General features: G+C 44.1%; 1 protein-coding gene across 2 annotated transcripts in view; it reads left to right on the forward strand.

Moving 5' to 3' along the window:
* FGF14 (fibroblast growth factor 14) overlaps window positions 1-23,530 on the forward strand; it is a 674,793-nt gene that overhangs the window by 640,779 nt on the left and 10,484 nt on the right. For both annotated transcript variants that reach the window (XM_050951487.1, XM_050951495.1), the window contains exon 4: window positions 21,940-22,138. In XM_050951487.1, coding sequence (XP_050807444.1) covers window positions 21,940-22,138 — 199 coding nt within the window. The remainder of the gene's footprint in view (window positions 1-21,939; window positions 22,139-23,530) is intronic.

The following is a 23,530-nucleotide window of genomic DNA, read 5'->3' on the forward strand; positions in this document are numbered from 1 at the left end:
TGAGCACATGAACCTAATTGGCTCCACGTGCAATTTTGGCAGAGAAATGCGTATCTTTCACTGGTTTGTTAATTGCTGTAGGGCTTAGGTGGGAGATAGACATCTGGATGCCTAGCGTGAGGCAGCTATGTGCATGTCCAGAGGCAGAAATCTGGGCACCAAAGGAACTTTTACTCTGAAAACTTAGGCACTGAGTGAGTTTAAGTACCATGGCACAGTATCCAGCCTGTCTGACTCTCGTAGGACCCACTGCACCAGCCTCTGCTTGAACCAAAACTGATCAGAAGAAAGACTTACAAAACGCAATGAAAAGGCAGTGGAAGACACACCTAAACCCCTCCAGACAAGGGTGACAGGATTAAGGTAATTCCCCTAGCCTGATTTGCATCAGAAATTGGACAGAGAGGCATCCCATTAGCGTACAGAATGGAGAACAGAGATTCCAAGGCAAGAACTGCAGTGAACTCTTGGACCAGAAAAGCAGGGAAGCACTGAATGATGAGAGAATCTCTGCTCCAGATGTTAATGAACTCACACCTGCACACACCCAGCTCAGTAGTTATCAGACCAATTCTAGTGATAAATCCTTTATTGGTATCCAAAATACTGAAGCTGCCTAACTACATTGTGGGATCCCTGGAAGGAACACTGCTTATAGTCAGGAATGAGCAATTTCTATTGTCTAGACTGAAGAAAATAACTTTGGTATAATCCCTTGAGCCATCAGTTTACCCATAAACAAATCTAGTGTTCTCCCTTGAACCATTGTTGTTTCCCTACAAAAACCTTCCCATGCTCAAGTAAGTGCTCTGATGCCTGGATCCAAAATCTGCATCGGTTCCATTGGGTGGTTGTCTTCTCCTGACTGATCATGCTGGGGGCTCTGGACCCTCAGCTACCACCACCACCTGGGAACCCTGATCGATTCAAGCTTCGCGGAGTGGTGAGAACCCAGCTATCTCTCTCTCTCTGATTTTTTTTCTCTACACTAGGTATAGTTTTCTAATCCTGACTTTTGTAATCAAAGTTAAACTATATTTAATATTGTAACTTTTGTTTGTTTGGCTCTTGTTGTATGGTTATTACCTGGCAATAAATAACTTTTATGGTTAAGCTGGTTGCTTCCCTCCCTCCCTCCCTCTCTCTCTCTCTCTTTCTCTCCTATTTTTGGCTTCCCCATTTGCTCTGCAGCAACACTCCTCTTACCTAATTAAAGATCCCTGTAGCACCCAAAAATCCTGTGGGGTTTGCTCATCAAGTGGGTTACTACAAGAACAATTGTAACTTGAAAGTGGGGATAGGCACATACTGAACTTGTGGCATAGAAGGGTGGCAGCTTGGAAGTGCTGCTCGACCCAGCCTGCTGAGTCCAGGGACATATAAGGGATCAGCTTGGGAATGCTGATTGACCTGGTCTGCTCAGATGCACTCTGTTAATATGTGTGTATGTTCATCTGATTCTGGGGCTGGAGGAATCTAGGTCCTTCCGGATAGCTCCATTGGGAGGGAACTTGCAGAAGGGAGAAGTAGGCCTTCATATGAAAATATAAGTGACACAAGCAGTACATTGATAGAATTACAGAATTAACCCCCACCCAGAAGAGTAACCCTAATAAATGAGCATACCCCAAAGTAATGGGCAAATCTGGTAACAACCTAAAACTGGGAATCAGGCATCTAAATCTGGGGTTTAGGCAGGGCTGGAGCTACCATTTAAGCAGACTAGGCGGTTGCCTGGGGCGCCAAAAAGCAACACCTTCCAATTTTTTTTTTAAATGTTTGAGTGACCGCTGCCCTGGGAGGGAGAGGGAGTCTGAGCTGCCGCCAGCAGCCCAGGGGTTCCCCTGAGTCAGCGGGCCACCGCTGGCAGCCGGCAGCAGGGATTTCCCTGGATCAGCGCACCGCCAGCCCAGGGGTTCCCTGGGGTGAGAGCGCCGCAGCCGGCAGCCCAGGGGTTCTCCGGGATCAGCGCGCGGCAACCCAGGGGTTCCCCGGGGTCAGCGTGCCGGCAGCCCAAGGGTTCCCCGGGGTGAGCGCGCCGCCGGCAGCCCGGGGGTTCCAGCGCGCAGTTGCTGCTTTGCTTCTCCCGCCTCCCAGGCTTGTGGCACCAACCAGCTGTTTGGCACCGCAAGCCTGGGAGGAGAATTAGAGCAAGACAGCGTGCTCGGAGAGGACGCGGAGCAGAGGTGAGCTAGGGTGGGGAGGTACCGCGAGGCTCCCCTGGCCTGCGGATGGGGAGCTACTGCAGGGGGCGGGGAGCTGCCTTGGAGGAGGGGTGCCTCAGGGCAGAGGGGAGCTGCTGCAGGGCTTGGGGGGCTCAAGGTGGAAGTTTCGCCTAGGGCACGAAACTTCCTTGCACTGGCCCTGGGTTTAGGTGCCTAAGTGCTTTTGTGGATCAGGCCCTAGATATTTGTATATGTAGTCACCTCTTCCTCTTTCTAGGCTATGGCTATCAAACTCATGTGGAGAAGAGGACAGAATTCCATGTTTAACTATGATCCGTTGGCTGTTGTATAAATTCAGGACGATAATGCACTGTGGATCTCCCACTGACATCAGCAGGTTTGCACAGAATGTTGTCCATAGATTTGAACAGGCAGACACTCTTAGGCTACACCTGCCCTTGCATGTTTCCTTGGGTACTTGCCTATGTACTGCTGGCACATGTACCCTGTACTCATGCCAAGTGCCCAGATATGCTGAGGTAGGTTTGGGTATATGCTGTACACAGGCGTAAACCTGCATCCATACTACCTCATATTCCAGAGGCCTGTGCCTCACAGGAGACTCTCTGGGAATCACCTTGCTGTGTGATGCTGGTACTGCACATCGCCTTCACACATTTGGCAATGGCAGCTTCCGGTCATTTCTCCCTTCTGCCCAGTTGCGTTGGAGACATGGAACAAGTGTGTGATGCTGGTGTGGTTCTGCCCCTGCTCTTTGGGCAAATGTGCCTGCTGACACAGGCAAAGTCATGGAGGACCTGTGTGTGCTCCAGGGACCAGAGGTAGCTAATATCTCTGGCAATGTGTGGGTCAGGGACCTTTATGTCTTTGGATAAGGATCAGGCAGCAAAGTGATTAATGCAATTGGGTCATGGTGCTGGAGGACTGTTGAGATCCCTCCCCTGGTATATGCCCTGATCCCCCTCCACACTGCATTGTAGAATGGGTATGGGGCCATGCCACAGCAGGGGTGAGTCCATAGCCACACCCTCACGCGTGCTACCTTTTGTGCACTATCCCGTCCTTTATGAACATGCTTCAGGTTTTCAGGTACAAACAATTTGCAGTTTATGGGACAACAACGCACATGTAACCATGTATAGTCGCTACTATAGGTGGACCCTTAGTAGAAGGTCTGTTACTCTTTGACTTACTTCCCTTGTTTTTTCACCAATGGCTTTGTGGCTCTTTGGGGCTTGGTTGAAGCCCATCTGTTTACTTAGGCTCTTGGCTGAGGTAGCCCTGCTGTGAAGCAGTGCTTGGCTGAGAAGAACTAAGGGTACGTCTACACTACGGGATAATTCCGATTTTGCATAAACCGGTTTTATAAAACAGATTGTATAAAGTCGAGTGCACGCAGCCACACTAAACACATTAATTTGGCGGTGTGCGTCCATGGTCCGAGGCTAGCGTCGATTTCCAGAGCGTTGCACTGTGGGTAGCTATTCCGTAGCTATCCCATAGTTCTGCAGTCTCCCCCGCCCCTTAGAATTCTGTGTTGAGAGCCCAGGGGCTGATGGGGCAAAAATCATTGTCGCTGCTGGTTCTGGGTAAATGTCGTCAGTCATTCCTTCCTCCGGGAAAGCAACGGCAGACAATCATTTCACGCCCTTTTTCCCTGGATTGCCCTGGCAGACGCCATAGCACGGCAACCATGGAGCCTGTTCAGCTTTTTTTTTTTACAGTCACCATACGTGTACTGGATGCCGCGGACAGAGACGATACTCCAGCGCTACACAGCAGCATTCATTTGCTTTTGCTTGATAGCAGAGACGGTTACCAGTCGTTCTGTACCGTCTGCTGCCAGTGTAATTTGGCAATGAGATGACAGTTGTCTGTCCTGCTGTGCTGTCTGCTGCTATCATGGGTGCACCTGGCTGAGATCAGCCGGGGGCGCAAAAGCAAAACTGGGAATGACTCCCCGAGTCAATCCCTCCTTTATGGTTTCTAAAAATAGAGTCAGTCCTGCCTAGAATTTGGGGCAAGTGTACTAGAGAAGCAGTGTATCAGAGAGCACAGCCGCTCTGTGTCAGATCCCGCAGAAATGATGAGCTACATGCCATTCATGGGGGGTGCCCCTGCAACAACCCCACCCGTTGCTTCCCTCCTCCCCCAACCTTCCTGGGCTACCGTGGCAGTGTCCCCCCCATTTGTGTCATGAAGTTATAAAGAATGCAGGAATAAGAAACAATGACTTGTTAGTGAGATAAAATGAGGGGGAGGCAGCCTCCCGGTGCTGTGACAGTCCAGGCAGGACATTAAGCGGTGCGGGGGAGAGGAGCCCAGCATGCCACTGCTATGATAGTTCAGGCAGGACAGAATCTGTTCTTTACACATGAAAGGGAGGGGGCTGATGGATTTCAGCCCCCAGTGGCTATGATGAAGATGGTTACCAGCCGTTCTGTACCATCTACTGGGAATGACCAGGAATCATTCCTTTTTTCACCCAGGCGCCCCTGACGCCAGCCAGGGGTATTCAGCAGTTATCAAGCATGTACCATCTGCCACCAGGGAGAGGAGAGGAGCGGATACTGTTCTTCAGTGCTGTAGCATCGCATCTACCAGCAGCATTCAGTAGATATAGGGTGACATTGAAAGAAGTCAAGAAACGATTTCTTTCCCTTTTCTTTCACGTGGGGGGGGGAGTAAGCTGACGATCTGTTCCCTGAACCACGCCGGACAATGTGTTTGAACCTACAGGCATTGGGAGCTCAGCCAAGAATGCAAATACTTTTCGGAGACTGCTGGGGTCTGTGGGATAGCTGGAGTCCTCAGTACCCCCTTCCTCCCTCCATGAGCGTCCATTTGAGTCTCTGGCTTCCCGTTACGCTTGTCACACAGCACTGTGTAGCCTGTAGATTTTTTTTTCAAACGCTTTGGCATTTCGTCTTCTGTAACCAAGCTCTGATAGAACAGATTTGTTTCCCCATACAGTGATCAGATCCAGTATCTCCCGTACGGTCCATGCTGGAGCTCTTTTTGGATTTGGGACTGCATTGCCACCCGTGCTGATCAGAGCTCCACGCTGGCCAAACAGGAAATGAAAATCAAAATTTCGCGGGGCTTTTCCTGTTTACCTGGCCACTGCATCCGAGTTGAGATTGCTGTCCAGAGCGGTCACAGTGGTGCACTGTGGGATACCACCCGGAGGCCAATACTGTCGATTTGCAGCCACACTAACCCTAATCCGATATGGTAATACCGATTTTAATGCTACTCCCCTCGTCGGGGAGGAGTACAGAAACTGATTTAAAGAGCCCTTTATATCGATGTAAAGGGCCTCGTAGTGTGGATGGGTACAGCTTTAAATCGGTTTAACGCTGCTAAAATCGGTTTAAACACATAGTGTAGACCAAACCTAAGTTAGGCAGTTAGGTTCTTGTCCTTATTATATTGTGGTGGTGTTATGGCAGCTTTGTTCTGTTTGAGGGAGTGTTTGATCAGTTGTTGGATTTGAAATTGATTTATTTTAAGTGATCTGTGGTACATACACTCAGAAGCCTATGCAATGGACATGGGTTCTTATGGATACAAATATAATTGAATTGTGAGGGACATATATTTCCAATAAGTGTAAGCAGTGGCACTGCTTGGTTTTTTTTAATTCTCTTTCTTCCATCAGATTAAATTAAGAAACCTGTTTCCACCTTAGTGCTTCCCTTTTCTACCCCCTCTTTTGGTGTTATTGATTCCCCTTAAAGGGTGCTGAATGTTGATGAAGCAGTACTTGACCCAAACCCAGGCAATCACTTTTGGGTAATTAGTGCCTTGTAGCTGCACTGATTTGAATATCAAGAGGAACATATTATGTATTCACTGATGGGTTTATGGTGAGATTTTAACCACATACCTGAGTAATTATTCACCTGAATTGCACTGGTCTATCTCAATGCAACATTTGCAGTCTAATTAAGGACTCCGTTTCCAGTAAAATTCTGGTAAAACTTTGAAATACAGGACAGAGTAGTCAGATTGTTAATTATAATCTCTCAATAAGCACCCCCAGTGTTTTTTTTTATTTTGATATTCTAAGTGGAATAATAGTTCAGAATTATATCTCTATCTTTTTTTGTAATGCAATGTAAATTAAATTTGAGTCAAGCTTATGTTTCTCAGAGATATAAACTGAGACAGTAGATAACTCTTCAGTAACAGGTATGCAGACTGTGGGTGTTGTAAAAGTGACAAGCCTTTAAAGTGTTAGGCGAGAGAGAGACACTGTGTGGGTAGAGGAAGGATATTTTTTTCTAAAATATTGCACTTCTTTGTGATTGTTGATAGGAGTAGAAAATGAAATACCTGCTAGTGGATTCTTGATGCTATATTCATCCTTACAATACCAGGAGGCAGTGATTGGTGGAAAAATCAAATAAGTCCCCCACCCCACTTCCCAGTAAGCCTAAGCACTTTTTAAAACTTATTTCTAATTTTAAAATAGCTGTAATAGCATGAGTTGATCAAATGAAGGGTAGGAGTGGATGCTACTTCCCTGAATATCATCATAAGCAAATGTGCTGCACACTTTAAAGGTTAGGGAAAGTGATTTATACAGACTTCTCCCTGAAAGATAAAGTCACAAGTCGCAAAACTCCCGTGGTAGCTTAGCCATTGGCTAAGCATGCAAACTACTTGTGACAGTATTTTCACTTTTTCCCAGGAGTTTCCCTGGGCCCAGAGTTCTGCAAGGTGGGAGGAGGGTTGGGAAATGAGAAGACTTGCATTGTCCACCCATCTCTTCCACCCAATGGAATCAGAGGCTGTATTAACTTCTCTGTGGAGTCCCCTTCTGCATCACGGAATCATATTAAAGGGGAAGGAAGGGCAGGACCAATCGGCAGCTGAAGAAACCCATGTTGCCCAGGAGATGGGGCAGAGCCATGGGGTGACCAAAGCTGATGAAGAGGAGCAGGACATCCTCATCGATGACCCTGTATGCTGGTGTAGCCCTGAGATCGCAGGGTTTGTGGCACAAGCACACTGTTCCCTTCAAGGGGGCAGGGGCAGCTCTATGTATTTTGCCGCCCAAAGCACAGCAGTCAGGTGGCTTTCAGTGGCATGCCTGTGGGATGTCCACTGGTAACACGGTTTCATCAGTGTGCCTGTGGGAGGTCCGCTGGTAACGCGGATTCGTCAGTGTGCCTGAGGGAGGTCCGCTGGTAACGTGGATCTGGCAGTGTGCCTGTGGGAGGTCCGCTGGTAATGTAGATTCGGCAGTGTGCCTGTGGGAGGTCCCCCGCTGGTAACGTGGATTCAGCAGCATGCCTGCGGGAGGTCCTCCGGGTCCTGCACCTTCAGCGTACCCGCCGCCGAATTGCCGCTGAAACCATGGGACCGGCAAACGTCCCACAGGCATGCCACTGAAGGCAGTCTGACTGCCGTCTTCATGGCGACCGGCAGGCTGCCCCCTGCAGCTTGCCGCCCCAGGCACGCACTTGGTGTGCTGGTGCCTGGAGCTGCCCCTACAATGGTGAAAACCCCACCCTGATAGAAAAACTCACAAGAAACTGCAATGAGAATCCAAGAGTTTGCTGGCCTCTACACAGGTATTTCCACACAGGGACATGATATGGATCATTGCCTTTTCTTCTGCATTTCTTGTGTACCACATTACCTTTCTCTTTTGAATCCTTTAAATTCTCTTGCCTCTGTGCATCACACTGAAATTTTGTCCCACAACCATTGCTCCACCCCTGCCTACCTTGTTCCTTCCTGCTTCTCCAACCTGCTCCCTGACCACTCATTCTGTCTTCCCCTTTCTACTCCTGCATCCTGTTAGTGTGCCTGCAGACTCTCTGCTCTTTTCACCCACCCAGCAATCTCTACCATAGACAAATCCCTCTTCAAAACTTGCTTCTAGTGACAGCCTTTCAATGTGAACTTTTTTTACGTTAAAACAAACCACCACCATTGCAACAGAAAATCTCCCCAAAATATAGCAATTTGAAGCTTTGATTCTTCACCAGTGTATCTTCCTTTTTGATCTGTGTGTGGGATAAAATTTAGACTCTCTGTATAGTTTAGATTGCAGTAGGGTTCACACTTCACATCTAATGATAATAATATGTAGTCCTTATATAGTGCTTTTCATCAGTAGATCTTCAAGTGTGTTACAAAAGGATATAAGTATCATTATCCCCATATTACAGCTGTGAAAACTGAGTCATGTGGCAGTGAAGTGACTTGCCTGAGGTCACGTACCCAGCCAGTGGTAGAGCCAGGAATAGAATCCAGAGGTATGATTCTGTGCTCTGTGTTGTGCAAAGTACAAGACCAGCATTTCAACAACAACAAAAGAAATATTGAAAATCAGTGAATGCATAGTCTGCCTTTTTCTTATTTTCAAAGCTGCTATTTTTTTGAGTATATTAAAAATAAGTGTCGACATTACTGTGGAACAATAAAACTAAAACTTGTGTTATCATAATTCATTGATCTACAAAAGCCAGTCCTGGAGTGTACTGGCTCTGTGTTGCCCCATTCCAAACACCTGGAGTAAAGAGCATGGCTGAAGAAAAGTGGGTGTAGCTGGAGTTTCATTGTACTACAGCGATGCCTAGCTAGTGGAATGGCCCCTTGTAGCCATAGGGAGATGACTGGAATCTACATCAGCACTAAGGCTTCTCTAAGTCATGCCAGTGGCTGAAAAGACCCCTGGCCAACCTCAGGATTAGGAAGTGACAAAGTTGGCATGAAGTGCACCTCAGCCACACTTGGGAGTCAGAATGACTGTGTGGGTCTGGGCAAGTCACTTAGGAATAGATTTGTGCAGGTAATTAGGCACCTAACTTCCACTGATAGGGAATTTCAGACTTGGATGGCTTGGTTAGGCACCTAAATTAATGGCCTAATTTTCAGAAGCGATGATCCCCTGAGTACCAGCTGGCAGAGGATCTGCTGTTCTGTATCTCCTATCAGGCCTGACACACCCACTACACCTAACACATTGCTGTCATAGTATTTATCTGTAAAGAGCGTCATGTGACATATCAAAAGAAAGCTGGCAAAACACTGGTCATTAATATTGTATGTTTTATGGATGGATGGTGTATAAGGAGTTATGTGTATGGTTGGAAATATGTTCCTAAAATATGTTTTGGAGCCGGCCTTGATAAGCAAGTTTGTCCTAGACAAAGGAATGTAGATTTGCTTGTGAGACTGATATAAATTGAGCAAGGTAATGTCAAAGACAGTGGGCAGTTCATTTGCATCTGAGGTAAACACCAGTTATCAGGAGCTTGAGGAAACAGCATGGTGTCAGTTCACCAGAGGACACTGGGCAGTCTGAACCCCAGGGGGTTTTCTGATTCTTCAGAAAGACAGTGAACTTTGGGGAATGTAAGAAGAAACAAAAGAACATCACTGAAAGGACAAAGAGGTCAGCACTCTTTGCATTTATGAATGGTGGACCTCCAACTATGTGGGCTGGCTACACTGAGAAGTAGCTTTAGGTAAGGAACTTATCTTAGGATACGTCTACACTTAAAAGGCTACAGCAGCACAGGTGAACTGCTTCAGTGTAAACACTATGCTGACAAGAGGTTCTTCCGTTGGGACAGGTGGATTACCAACACAAGAGGTCAATCTACTGCTCTCTATACCAGGGGTAGGTTGGTATAGCTATATTTTCTCAGGGGTGTGGATTTTTCACACCCCCAAGAGATGTAGTTATACTGATATACATTCCTTGTGTAGACTCAGCCATGACAAGGATTGTATCCTCTTGAGTTAAGTTTTAGTCACTAGAAAGCATGCTTATACTATTGTTTTATTTGTAAAATAACTAAAATATTTATTTGTTTTATTTATTTTCTGTTTCTATCTCTGCTTGGGATCACTTAAATCTCTGTTCTTTATTAATAAACTGATTCATGTTTTATTATGAATCCATCTCAGTGCTGTTACATTGAAGTGAGGGTTGCATCCTCAGCTGAGCCAGCTGGTGTGTATTCTGTGTGGGCTTGGTATTTCTGTGAGTATCCAATAACGGGCTGGATGCTGCAGAGGAATGCTCTTCCACAGGGTGCGGGAACGGGGGCACTCAGAGTTAACTGCAAGGCAAGGAACGTTTGTTATGCTGGCTAACAGACTGGAATATCAGGGAGGTGACACGTAGTTTAGCAGCAGCAGATCTCTCTCACTGAGACTCAGGGGTAACAATGTGACTTACATTTCTGGATGCCCCGAAAAACATCATACACCTGCAATTCCCATCGACAGCAGCTAGGGTTGTGATTGTTCCAGTCTGCACAGCGAAAAATAGCCTTACTGAAAAATAGTTCAGGGCCCTGGGGATGTTCAAGTTGGGAGTAGAGATTGAGAGTGGATTCTGATGGTTTCTGTGATTGTCGATTTACAAGAATGCACAAAGTCCTGCTTCTCCAAACACAGGAAGGTACAAACCCCAAAGGAGCAGTTTTACAGTTTACAGGCCCACACTTCTTTCAGCAAGCACACCTGTCCCAGACCTCTCTCTAGGCTTCTCCAGGTTGCTTATAGGCTGCTAATTGGATTTCTTGCTTTGGCCCTGAGTCTCTCTCTCATTCTTTTGTTGTAGGTATAGGTATTGTGATTATCTTATCCTGACAGTTATGTTGACAGAAAGGTGTGTTCATATCCAGTCTCAAAGAGGCGTGAGATGGATGTAGTCACTAGTAACCCCCAGCATAACAATATGGTCCCAGGCATCTCAGAAAACTGTGACAAAAAAACCAAGGGCCACTTTTGAAAATGTTGGCCTTAACCTCTTTGTCCCAGGTCTTCCCATCTCTAAATTCCAGATAAAATTTATTTATCTGCTTCAGAGAGGTTTCGGGAGGAGTCATTAATCTGTGTACAGAGCTTTGAAGACATAAAGCACTATATAAAATGTTAATAAGATTTTTTTTGAGTATCAGTTTCCCTGTTGATGTGAATCACACACAATATCTGCGACTAAAAATTTGTTCCCTGAAATTTGTGACCAGCTGAAGCAAAAACATCACTCTGCAGCCTCTAATTTTTGTCTTTTTTGGTGGCATCATTTAAGTTGCTACATTCTCCCAAAACAGAGTTTTGACTGATTTATTAAATTCCAAAAAAGCAACATTTGTTTTCTGAACACTGGCAAAACAGCATGGAAATGTAAGACCTGAGGTTCTCCTCCATCTCTGAGCATGCTGATTATTACATACATTCCCTTAGAATGACCATTTGTTATTGACAGTCTACCAGAGCTCTGTGATAGTTCCCAAATATCATGATCTGCTCTATCCTCTTGATACTTTGCAAAATACTGGATCTGAAAGTTTACATGTCAATTTAACATTATGACATGAATCTGTTGTTTTATTCATCTTGTATATATGCACTCCTATAACTTTATTATTCATGTTTATTTTTGGAGGAATCTTTCTGTTTAAAGATTTGATGGCCCAGATTTCACACTTGGCATCCTTAAGTTAGATGCGCATACAAAGTTGATAATTGCTCTTTAAATGTATTTTATTATTAGCATATCAATCAATGGGTGCAAAGTACACTCATGGTAGTGTGAGTTCTTCTCTGGTAATATAAAGGGACCTTACAACAGGTATAAATTACATATGTAATGGGATTAACCAGTTTTACATGTTCGCCCTCTAGTGTAGGGGATGTGTCGGTGTGGGAGAGGGCATGGCTGGAACATGCTAAACTCTCACAATCCTGTTTGGGGTAATTACAAATCAACATAAATTTGAGCACCAATAAGGCTGGTAGCCCAATGAAAAGCCATATTTGTCTCCCTGTCAGGTCTGCTGAATGGAGCTTGGATGTATCTAATGTTCTGGTCATAAGTGGCCTGGCGAATCTATGATCTGGGTCTATATGACTTGTACAACTCCTCATGTCCACAGGGGTTCAATCCCTTCTGCCAAAACACAACCTGAAATCTCTGGGAAGAAAATTTTTGATCAGGTGTAACCAAGGACTGTGCCCTCTCCTATTCTGTTGACTGTTTCAAGGAAATACTTTCCTTTCGCTGAGGCTTTGTTTGAAAATAGTTATTTGTAGTGAATTATTTAAATAATGAAAATTGATAAACTCATTCAATTGATTTTAATACCTCTTGTAAAAGATGGTTAGGTATCACCTTAAGGGTGTCCGATTTATCTTTTGTGAAGGAAATATTCCATGTATTCATCTGTAGAGATATGTTACAGTCATACATGAGCAGTTTCTTATACGTTATTACGGTGTCATTTAAAACAAGCAAACAATGTTGTGCATTAATTTGCTTCTTGTGAAAGATACAGTATTGACCAGCTTGCTATACACAGAACCAGTACTCTACAGGTAGAGGCAGTAAAAGCTTTCTGCAGTGTTTCAGACCCAATACCCATTCAGTCCTTTGTCTCTAGGCTGACGCTGCAAAAAAAGAATTGTCACTTAGTCCCAACTATGGGGCTGGCTTTTGTGATGTATCTGTTCTTTGGAGAGGCTACTGAGACCACCAAAGTACTTTCACAGACCATAAGCAGAGATCGGAAGGTGCCAACTTTCAGTCACTGACTTGAGTTAAATATATACCAATGTTCTAGGTGTGAAAAACTCTAAATCTTATTACCTGCCTCCTGAACCGTCCAGTCTTCCTTCCATTTCTTTGTCTGTGGGCAGCATGTTTGGTGCATACGTTTCTCATGGCAGTGCAAAATGGTTCTCAACTTCTGCTAATCTGGTTAAGATTTGTATTTTCAATGGATTTTGAAATCCAAATATTTGCAATTTTCGCCTCATTTTTATATTTTATATAACATCATCAGGCAATTTTTCATAGGCAAAAACTGTCTCCCTCCAGCCAAGTGTTTGCACAGCTTTCCTTGACTACATGTCAATATGGGGTACATATCGATTTGTACTTGTGTTTCCTCTACCACTGAAGAAGAGGGGGCTGGATTTACCCCTCTGTCCAGAACTAGAAATGGTGGCTTCTCTTTAACCCTCATTCTATATCTACAAGAATTTTACACATACAGTTCTATAGTGATATATTTTCTGGCTCAATTAATCTTTGAAATCAACCACTGAAGTCCACAGTTAATGTATTGTTTTAATGTCAGGTTGACATACATGAAACTTGTTTTCTCGTCCATTTCTCAGGGATATAGGTGATGTAAATTCATTGCCAGGCAACACTAGAACAAATCTCATACAAAGCTTCACTGCTTTCATTGAAATGCACTCACCACAGCTAAGCCTGTTTGCAAAAATATATTGCATGCAGTGTTGTATATTGAATTCTGCTGAAAAGCAATAGGATTTATTTAGAGACTCCTGGTATTAAAGTGATATAGATTTTAAAAAAGAGAGAGAGAGAGAGAGAACAGAAATCACCATCTTTCCTTATATAGTCACCATTCCTCAGATGTAGATTAAAAGAATTAAAGTCACCTGATTATACATTTCTTATCATTAGGTTTAGGTTGCTAGCAAATAGAATCAAACTGCTCCAAGCTCCTGCTATCTAGGACAGTTAATGAGTATCTTTGATGAATGGGGTATATGTCTGTACAATTTATTGATTTCTGTGTGAGATCATGAAAACTATGTGTCTGTGTCAGGGTGAAAACTCCATTTTGAATGTGTAGCCTTCTGCCTTCTCTATGCTCTTTTCACCTCCATACTGGATTGAGAATTCCAAAGATGGTGGCAAAAGAATAACAGTATAAGGCAGTTGATTCTTAAGTACCCAGTTAGTGGACATCTAGTCAAAACTGGTTCCTGCCCAGAAGAACTGGTTTAGTGGGGACATCTTGACAATGAAGTCACCTGACAGGGGTCTGAGCTCATGTGAGGAAGCTGGCAAAGGAAGAGTCACCTCACATGATGCTAAAGGTTGTAAGAGAGGAATAAATACACACTTTGGTGTGTGTGAGAGAGAGAAACAGCCCGGTGTGTGTTTGTGACTGTGAATCTATCTGAAGTAGTAGGGCAGTGAGGTTTGTTTGGGGAGATTTTGGCAAACCAGTAAAGTGCCTAAACCACTATTGTGTGTTGCTAACAGTAGTCAAGTTAGCAGGCCATACTGAACCATTCTTGCTTACTGCTAAAAGTAGCTAAGTCAGCAGGTTGTAAATTGGTCATGCAGCGGCCTCAGTGAGGGGAGGGGGTTTCGGGTGTCACAAACAGAGCAGCTTGACCCCGCGCCCTTCCTGCTAAGAGTGTTAAAATTGCTGATGAATATATTTTAGAAAAACAAGAAGTCTGTTTATATGTGCCCCCGGGAATTTTTTTCAGGCCCCAAAGGCATGGACACTCTGAAAAAAAAAAAAAAACCTCTGGTTAAGTGGCAATCATAAGGTGTCTGACCTTTTAACTCTGCTTGCTTGGCAAGTTTTCTTTAAGGGATATATCATTGTATTACTAATGTATAAATAAGGGGGAAAAGTTTGAGGTATTTGGAATTATCAGGAGGGACTCTTCAGGGACGCTCCCTCTGGATGCATCTTCGGGTCCCCACTGGCAGACAGAAGCCTGGCCAGCTGAAGCCTGTCATGGTGCTACTCAAAAGCCACACTCAGCTTCGGTAATTATCGAGGGTTAAGGGTGTTTTACTAACCTATTGTGGACATGTGTAAGTGCTTGAGACTAAATAAAATTTAGCTTTAAGTTAAGTGAAAGCACTCTCGTGTTGTCCTGTTTGTGCCATCGGTCGGACAGCCGTGTCTCCCTTGATTTATTTCCTGATACCACCTCACACAGAGTAAGAGTTACTGAGAGCTTTGGGTTAAAAGAACCCTGGGTAACAAGGTTCACCGGGTGGCAACAAAGGCACCTTGTGACACGTTTACATTGCAGTGTAGACATACCCTTAGGCTATGTGTCAGTCTCACTCAGACCAGAAATCCTTAGTCAGATCATATAAATGAGTCAAGAGATGTTCTGGTTGGTGTTTACACTGCAGCTTTAAAATGATTTCTCTCTGCAACAGCTAAAGTACTGGAAAAAACTAGGTGATGACCTTTTTTTTGTGGTTAGACATGCGTGCAAGCCAAAAACCTGTGACAGTTCAGATCGACATCCAACTTTGCAAATCTGATCCATCTCTAATATTTTTAAACTTAATTTTTCTTCCATTCCTCAAGACATTCGCCAGTTTTCCCGCAATTCTTATGAAATTTTGTTGCTGTAGATATGGCATATGAGTGCCAGGCAGGCAGAATTGTGAGTTCTACCCTCAAACATTACTTGTCTTTTCAAAACTGCTTCCCCAAGCCTTTCATGTTCTCTCACATCATAGAATCATAGCCAGGCATAATAGTAGATTCTGTCTTAGGAACTGAAGGTATCATTTATCTAATCAAGGCTAATTTATTTAGAAGTCAAACTGGATAGCCTATGAATATATCAGAGTCCTACATCAGAGTCTTATAGAGTTTTACAATGAGAGTCATGTGTAATGGTAATTGCTTACATGACACACAATCACTCATTGATGATTTTGAGTGCTGGGCGCTGATCAGAAAAATGGAAGAACAAAATAAACATTGCCTTGCATATGTATCACTTGTGATGTGATGATATTGTTTATATATGGATGGTGTGAAAATTGTTTAAAGAAACTAGATTTACTTTTTGTGTGTGTATGTATGAAGTTTTCCCCACTTGTTCCACTTTTTTCAAATAGGTTCGCAGTTGGCATCCTTGTTTGGTCTTGCAAACAATATGTTTGTGGAAGTGGTGAATACATGCATTGCCTTTCCCATAAAACACCATTCAATCTAATCTAGCTATCATATTTTAATGTGATCATCAGCATGACTGCTGGCTGTTGCAAACAAAGTAGCCCTTTTTTATTATGAAACAAGATAGTTTTTGTAAGCTAAGTGGCTATATATTCTGTTTCAATCTGGAGACAGGGTGCAGGCAAATTCTGGTTGCAATCAATACCATCTTTAATACAGGGGAATCTTTCCAATAATCTTTGCTAGTTTCTATCATATGTAGGTTGTGTCTTTGTTATACATGACCTTATTTCAGGAACAGATAAATGTACATGAACAAAAGAATCGCATTCACATCACTGATAGTTATAATCCTAGCCTAATAAGAGAATTGATTTACAATAAATTTATTTTGTCTAAATTTAGTTGATAGTTATATTTCCTTAGACTACAAATTTCTGATATGGAATTCAAGAGCTAGTAACTGTAGTATGTAACCTATCACTGAAATCAGCCTCTGTGCCAGATGACTAGAAGGTAGCTAATGTAATGCTGATTTTTAAAATGGGCTGCAGATGACATCCTGGCCATTACAGGTTGGTAAACCTAACTTCAGTGCCTGACAAATTGGTAGAAACTATGTGTCTGATCATTCTGTTCTGTACTATAGATGAACATGATTTGTTGGGGGAGAGTCAATCATGGCTTATTTTAAACAAAAAATCATGCCTCACCAATCTAGTAGAATTCTTTGAGAAAATTAACAAGGATGTAGCTATCTAAGGGTCAACCAGTTAATATAGTGTACTTGGATTTTCAAAAAGCCTTTGATGAAGTCTTTCATTAAAGGCTCTTAAGAAAAGTGTGTAGCTATGAGATAAGAGGAAAGGTCCTCTCATGGATCAGTAACTAATTGAAAGATAACAAACAAAGGGTAGAAAGTGTTCAGTTGTCATAATAGAGATGGAATTAACAGTGGGATTCCCAAAGAGTCTGTAATGGGACCTATGCTGTTCAACATATTCATTAATGAGCTGGAAAATGGGATGAACAATGAAGTGGAAAAAATTGCAGATAATACAAAATTATTCAAGGTAGTTAAGTCCAAAGCAGACTCCAAGGAGTTATAGGGGGATCTCACAGAACTGAGTGACTGGGCAACAAAATGATAGATGAAATTCAATGCTGATAAGTGCAAAGTAATGCACATTGGAAAGAATAATCCCAACTATACATATACAATAATGGGTTCCAAATTAGCTGTTCCCTCCCAAGAAAGGGATCTTGGAGTCACTGTGGATAGTTCTCTGAAAATATCCATTCAATGCGTAGCAGCAGTGCAAAAGGGCTAACAGTATGTTAGGAGCTATTAGGAAAGGGATAGAAAATAACACAGAAAATTTCATAATGCCCGCATGTAAATCCGTGGTGTGCCCATACTTTGAATACTGTGTGCACTTCTGTTCTCCCCATGTCAAAAAGGATATAGTGGCGCTGGAAAAGATTCAGAGAAGGGCACCAAAGATTACCTAGGGTATGGAATGGCTTCTGTATGAGGAGAGACTAAAAAGATTAGGACTGTTCATCTTAGAAAAGAGATGACTAAATGGGGGCTATCACAGAGGTCTATAAAATCATGAATAGTGTGGAAAAAGTGAATACAATATAAAAAAGAAAAAAGAAACCCAGTGGTCACCCAATGAAATTAATAGGCAGCTGGTTTAATACAAACAAGAGGATATACTTTTTGTACACAACGCAGAACTAACCAGTAGAACTCATTGCCTTGACCAATGTACAACTGGGTCAAAAAAGAACTGGATAAGTTCATGGAGGACAGGTCTGTCAATGGCTATTAGCCAGGATGATCAGAGATGCAACCCCATGCTTGGGGCACCCCTACACCTCTGACTACTAGAAGCCGGATGGATCAGTCCATAATTGCCCTGTTAAGTACACTTCCCCTGAAGCTCTGGTATGCGCCACTGTTGAAGACTGGACAACATGGACTATGGTCTAACCCAGTATGGCAGCTCTTATGTACTTTAAATAGTGATATTTATGTCATCAGGTCTTTTTAAAAGAATAAACATTAACAGAAGACAGTGGTTTAAATGTATATCCTGACACCCCTTCTAGACCTGACACTTCCTGTCTTAGTTTCCTGGGCTTTTGTCCCAAGGGAGGGGAGGATTGTCCAGTGGTTAAGGCACTGGTCTAGGACATAAGAGGCCTGGTTTCAATTCTCTGCTCTGCCATGAACTTCCTGTGTGTGACTTTGGGCAAGTCATTTAGCCAGTCTGTGCTTCAGTTGCCCATCTGTACAATGAGGATAGTAATGCTTCCCTACCTCACAAGGCTGTTGTGAGGATAAATGTGTTAATGCTTGTGAAGCTTTTTGAAATCTACTGATGAAAAACATTATATAAGAAATGTTTTATTATTATTTGTCCAAATAGACACCAATGCTTGTTATCTTAAGCAATTTCAATATCCATGTGGCAGATTACTTATGTAGTTTAACTCAGGATCTCCTGACCAATAGAACAACCATTGGATTATCTGTAATTTTCTCTGACTAATAAAATCCAGTAGGGAAGTACTGAGTCCATTGCTGATGACTGATCAATTCCCTATTGGAGTCCAGAGTGCCAGCTTCTCTCAAAGGAGTGGTAGTTAGGCTCTTGCTTAGAGACGTAAGCTCTGAATGTTGGCAGTTTCACCAGTTATTGCTTTGTCTCTAACCTTCTCTTTTTGGGTGAAGTCATTAAGTCATTGAGAAGCAGCAAGGCAATTCTGAACCTATGGGAATCTTCCTATTGCTTCAATGTCTTACAGTCCGGCTGACAGCTTTGGGCACAGAATGGAAGTTCTGCCTATCTCACTTGTTCATGATTCCTTGTTCGGAAGTTGTGTCTTCATGCTGTTAGGCATCAGCTCAGGAAAGTACTTAAGTGCTTTCCTGATTAGGGATGGACTACTGAATTAGGCCTATGACCCTTCCAGCAGTTGAGGTGTCAGTGAACCTCACTGAGATAGATGAGAATCCTATTGAATGATTTGTCCCTTTTCTTTTACAGATGTACCGCAATACTTCACTGTACCAAGCATTCCGTTCTGTGGAGTCCTATGTATTCTCTCACCTCTGATTTAATGTTCAGGATTCCACCAGGGGAGATAGTGAGACAATTTGAGCAATGATGCCCTTAGCATGTAGCTTTAGATTTCTCTTTCATTTGAGCCCAGATGGTTTTTACTTTCCTCCTGAATAACCAAGCTCTGAACTTGGATGAGAGCAAAAAAAAAACTTGGACTGAAGTTTTGTCCAGACTGGATGTTGGTGATGCTGGTGAGGGTGACGTTTTTCAGGAGGTTCACCAATTCTTTATAATAAAGACTATTGCAACTTACTCATCTCTGGCCTTACTAAATCCTATCCTGGTCCACTTATATGTGCTCAAATGCTAGTGGAAAGATCTTTTCCTGGCTCACCACTTTGAACATGTCATCCCCACTCCCACCCTTTGTTTCTCTCCACTGACTCCACTTTATTCACTGCATCAGATACAAACTACTTGTCTTCATTGTTAAGGGCCTTCTCAGTCTATTTCCCATTATACTTATAATCTCTTATACGGTATCAAGATGTCAAACCCATCTTCACTCCACAAAAGATGCCTGGCTTGATTGCCCATTGTAAAAAAATGTCAATAAAGACATTAACATTTTCTCCTGTGCCCTACCTTATGCCTGGGAGGGGCTGCAAAACTGCCTCATTGCCCTCCTTCACATTCCTCCAAAAACTCATCTCTACCAGGATGCCTACAAAAAACTCAGCAGTGGTTGAGCGGGTGATTTTTCTCTGACTGTGACTTTTCATGCTGACCAGCATCTTCTCATTGTTTCTTTGTGCTCCTTCCAGACCCACACCATTTCTTTAAACTCTCTGTTGGCTATAGCCTTACATGTAGAGTGCAAGCAAGCTCTTCAGGGCAGAGCCTGTATCTTCGTTATGCGTGAGCATACAGTGCCGAGCACCGTGGAGCCAGGGCATCTATGTGCCGCCTTAATACAAATTAATAACAATTTGTACTTTGCACTTGCATTCCTCTGAAGATGTCAGAGCTTTAACAAGGCAATGATTTGCCTAAGGCCACATAGCAAGTCGCGTCAGTGTCGAAAATAGAATGCAGGTCTCCTGAATCCAAGCAGTTTGCAGTTTCTATTTAATTTCAGAGTAGCAGCCATGTTAGTCTGTATCTGCAAAGAGAACAGGAGTACTTGTGGCACCTTAGAGACTAACAAATTTATTGAATCTATTTCCCCATGTTAAGTATCCTCACACCTTCTTGTCAAGCTGTCTGTAATGGGCCATCTTGATTATCATACAAAAGTTTTTTCTCTTAATTAATTAGCCTCTTAGAGTTGGTATGGCAACTCCCACCTTTTCATGTTCTCTGTATGTGTATATATATTTCCTTACTATATGTTCCATTCTATGCATCCGATGAAGTGGGCTGTAGCCCACGAATGCTTATGCTCTAATAAATTTGTTAGTCTCTAAGGTGCCACAAGTATTCCTGTTCTTTCTATTTAGTTACAAAGTTGTCAATCACCGTAATACCTGAAAGCCTAGTTAGGAATGTGTGACACTCCCTAGGGGTGCCCAGCGTTGTGAGGCACCACAATACTACTGGTCCTTAGCATGCCTGAAACCACCAGCCTCAGGCAGCACAAGTACTGCCTTCCAGCCCCCCACAGGCCTCTCTCTGTCTGTACAGGTATCAACAGGCACACACCAACCCCCGAATACTCAGGGAATTCCCTGCAGTGTTCAGCCTCTTATCCACTGACCACTCACAGAATTACCAGGCTGCTATTCACAAAGCAAGGGTATACACCAGTGTGCAAAATTCAACTCGAGACCAGCACTTTGCTTAACACTACGCTAACATACTGAGATACATTGATGGTGAGAACAAGACTACATTTATTATCAAAGAATGGCTATTCAAGTAATAATGAGTAATAATTTTGGAAACAAGTGGTTACATGTAGAACAAAATCATAACATGCTTTCTAAAGCCTAAGCTTAAAAGATTAACCTCATGCCTCAAAACAAAACAACAACAAAAAAGGAAAGAAAAAAAAAAAGACCCCTCACTCAAAGTTCTCTTCAGCATTTTTCAGCCAAGCCTGGTTCAGATCCCTTTTTCATGAAGCAAAAGCATTGTCCTTTTTCTTCCTAGGTGAAGGGGAGCAACAGGTGGCAAAGATACATGTACTGGTTTGTAATACAGAAAACAAATGGTAGTGTTTTCTGGTGGTTTAGTTTTATAGGTAAGCAGGATATTGGGGAGGGAGGCAGTGTGTGAGGTCGTGTTATTTATTTAAACAAAGGAAACAGCATGCTTATTCAAGAAAGTGATTGGCAGGGTTATGTGGGCACTTCAGCCCAGATCCTCAAACGTATTTTGGCTCCTAACTTCCATTGGGCCTTCCTGACTATCTTCCTTTGTTGTTCCAGCAGCCTAGAAAAATTACTAAGTTGATACAAATAGTATGTTGAATGTGTTTAATAGTGTTTAATAGTCGTTTCCTCTTGCACGTCAACCTGTCTTTTGTTTTACCTTTGCTTCTCCTTGTCTGTGACTTGGAATCGCTGAAAGAAGAAGGGAGGGCATCACAAACAGCTACCTCGTAAATTCTTGGAATGGCTTGATTGAAGCCTGGACTCCTGCATTTATCGTTTCTACATGCTGGTACAAATGTATCACTCTGTAAATGGCTGGGAAAGAAATGTTAGCGATAGAAGGATGTTAGTCTTATGCCTAACAGATAAGACTTTTCATAGCCTGTAAACCATTATTTATTGACTATGGACACCACAACTATTAGAATTAAAGGGGCTCAGTTGCACAACCATCTCCCATACTAACCCCAGCGTGTTATTGGAGGGAAAAATAAGGAAAAACTCTCACCACCAGCCATGGCTGTTTTGGGATATGCTCTAATTTTTACCCTTTCTCCCACAGGAACTTTTTACACCGGAATGCAAGTTTAAGGAGTCCGTTTATGAAAATTATTATGTAATCTACTCATCCATGCTCTACAGACAACAAGAGTCGGGTAGGGCCTGGTACCTGGGGCTTAATAAGGAAGGGCAGGTCATGAAAGGAAACAGAGTGAAGAAAACAAAACCAGCAGCTCATTTTCTACCCAAGCCATTGGAAGGTGAGCTTTGGGCCATCACAGCCAGATATGCTGAAATTTTAAAACATCTCTTCCTTTGAGATGGTGATATCACAAAAGGAGGGGGAATGGGTCCTATCATATCACTTCAAAATGCACTTGGCACACACCCACTGGCCATTCAATATGGCAATTGCTAGGATTCATGAGTGTTTTGTGCTTCACCAGAGCAGGGCTGGCTCTAGACACCAGCACTCCAAGCATGTGCTTGGGTTGGCACTTTCCAAGGGACAGCACTCCAGCCTCCTTGTTTTTTTTTTTGCATGGGGCTGAAAAAAGCTGGGAGCCAGCCTTGGCCAGAGCCCTGCCATTGGAGAGCCAGAGCATTGTCCCCTGGAGCTGAGCCCGGGCTGCAGCGGCGAGAGGGGCTCCCAGAGTGTGTGAGGACCCTGGGACGGAGGGAAGTGGGGCCTGGGATGCAGGGAGGGAGCCAGGGTCCTGCTGCTGCCACCGCTGCTGCTCTGAGTCTCCCCAGGGTGGCATGGCGTTTCCCCACCCAAGTGGGCTGTGCAGGACGCTGCCGGGCTCGGCAGGGGGTGCAGATCCCGGCTCGTGTGCTGATGGGGCGAATGGCCGGGCAGCCCGAGCTGCCAGGGAACTGCCCCCTCCTGCCCCCGGACCCAGCCCGCCACTCACCTCCCCTGCCTCAGCTCCACGCTGCTTGCAGCTCCCCTGCCTCAGCCCCACAGCACCAGGGGCAGGGAGAGGCAGAGGCTGGGTCTGAGCGTGGCAGCCAAGGTTACTGCCCCGCTGGGGGACCCCCACGGCTCGGGTAACTGGGGGTCAGTGTCTGTCCTCTCAGCTCTGCCTGCACGGGGCTGGGGAAGCAGCTGTCAGTGCCTACCCCTCTCAGCCCTTGCACACCTCATCCCACTCGCAGCCTCTTCACTTGTACCTTCCCCCCCATCGCTCCTTTGGTGCACCCCTTCGTCTTGTACTCTCCCTTCACCTGCACCTCTCCTCTTGTACCCTCCCCCAGCCCTCTGCTCCTGCACTTCCCCCTTCCTCTGGACCTCGTCTCCCACAACCCTCCTGATACCCCCTCTCGTCCTCCACCCTTCTCTGCAAGTACATCACACCCGCTGCTCTGCCAGTGTAGAGCCCCCAAGCACCCCCACACCCACTCCTCTGCCTGAACCCTCTTTACTAGATCCCTATCCCTTTCCAGGTGTAAGGGTTAGTCCCTATGCCTTCCCTGTGCATTTGGAGCACTAAAGATGGGGTTGCGGGGGACAGAGGAGGGCGAGATTTATACTAAAGTGAAATAAAAATAGTAGAAATGGTTTGATCCGACTGCAAGTGTAAACGGGGATTGCTGTGCTGAATGAGGAGATCATGTTTGGGGGTGGGGGAGCCCTGGGCTGGGGCGGCAGG

The sequence above is a fragment of the Gopherus flavomarginatus genome, chromosome 1 (genome assembly GCF_025201925.1).
Source record: "Gopherus flavomarginatus isolate rGopFla2 chromosome 1, rGopFla2.mat.asm, whole genome shotgun sequence".
NCBI classification, from domain to species: domain Eukaryota; kingdom Metazoa; phylum Chordata; order Testudines; family Testudinidae; genus Gopherus; species Gopherus flavomarginatus.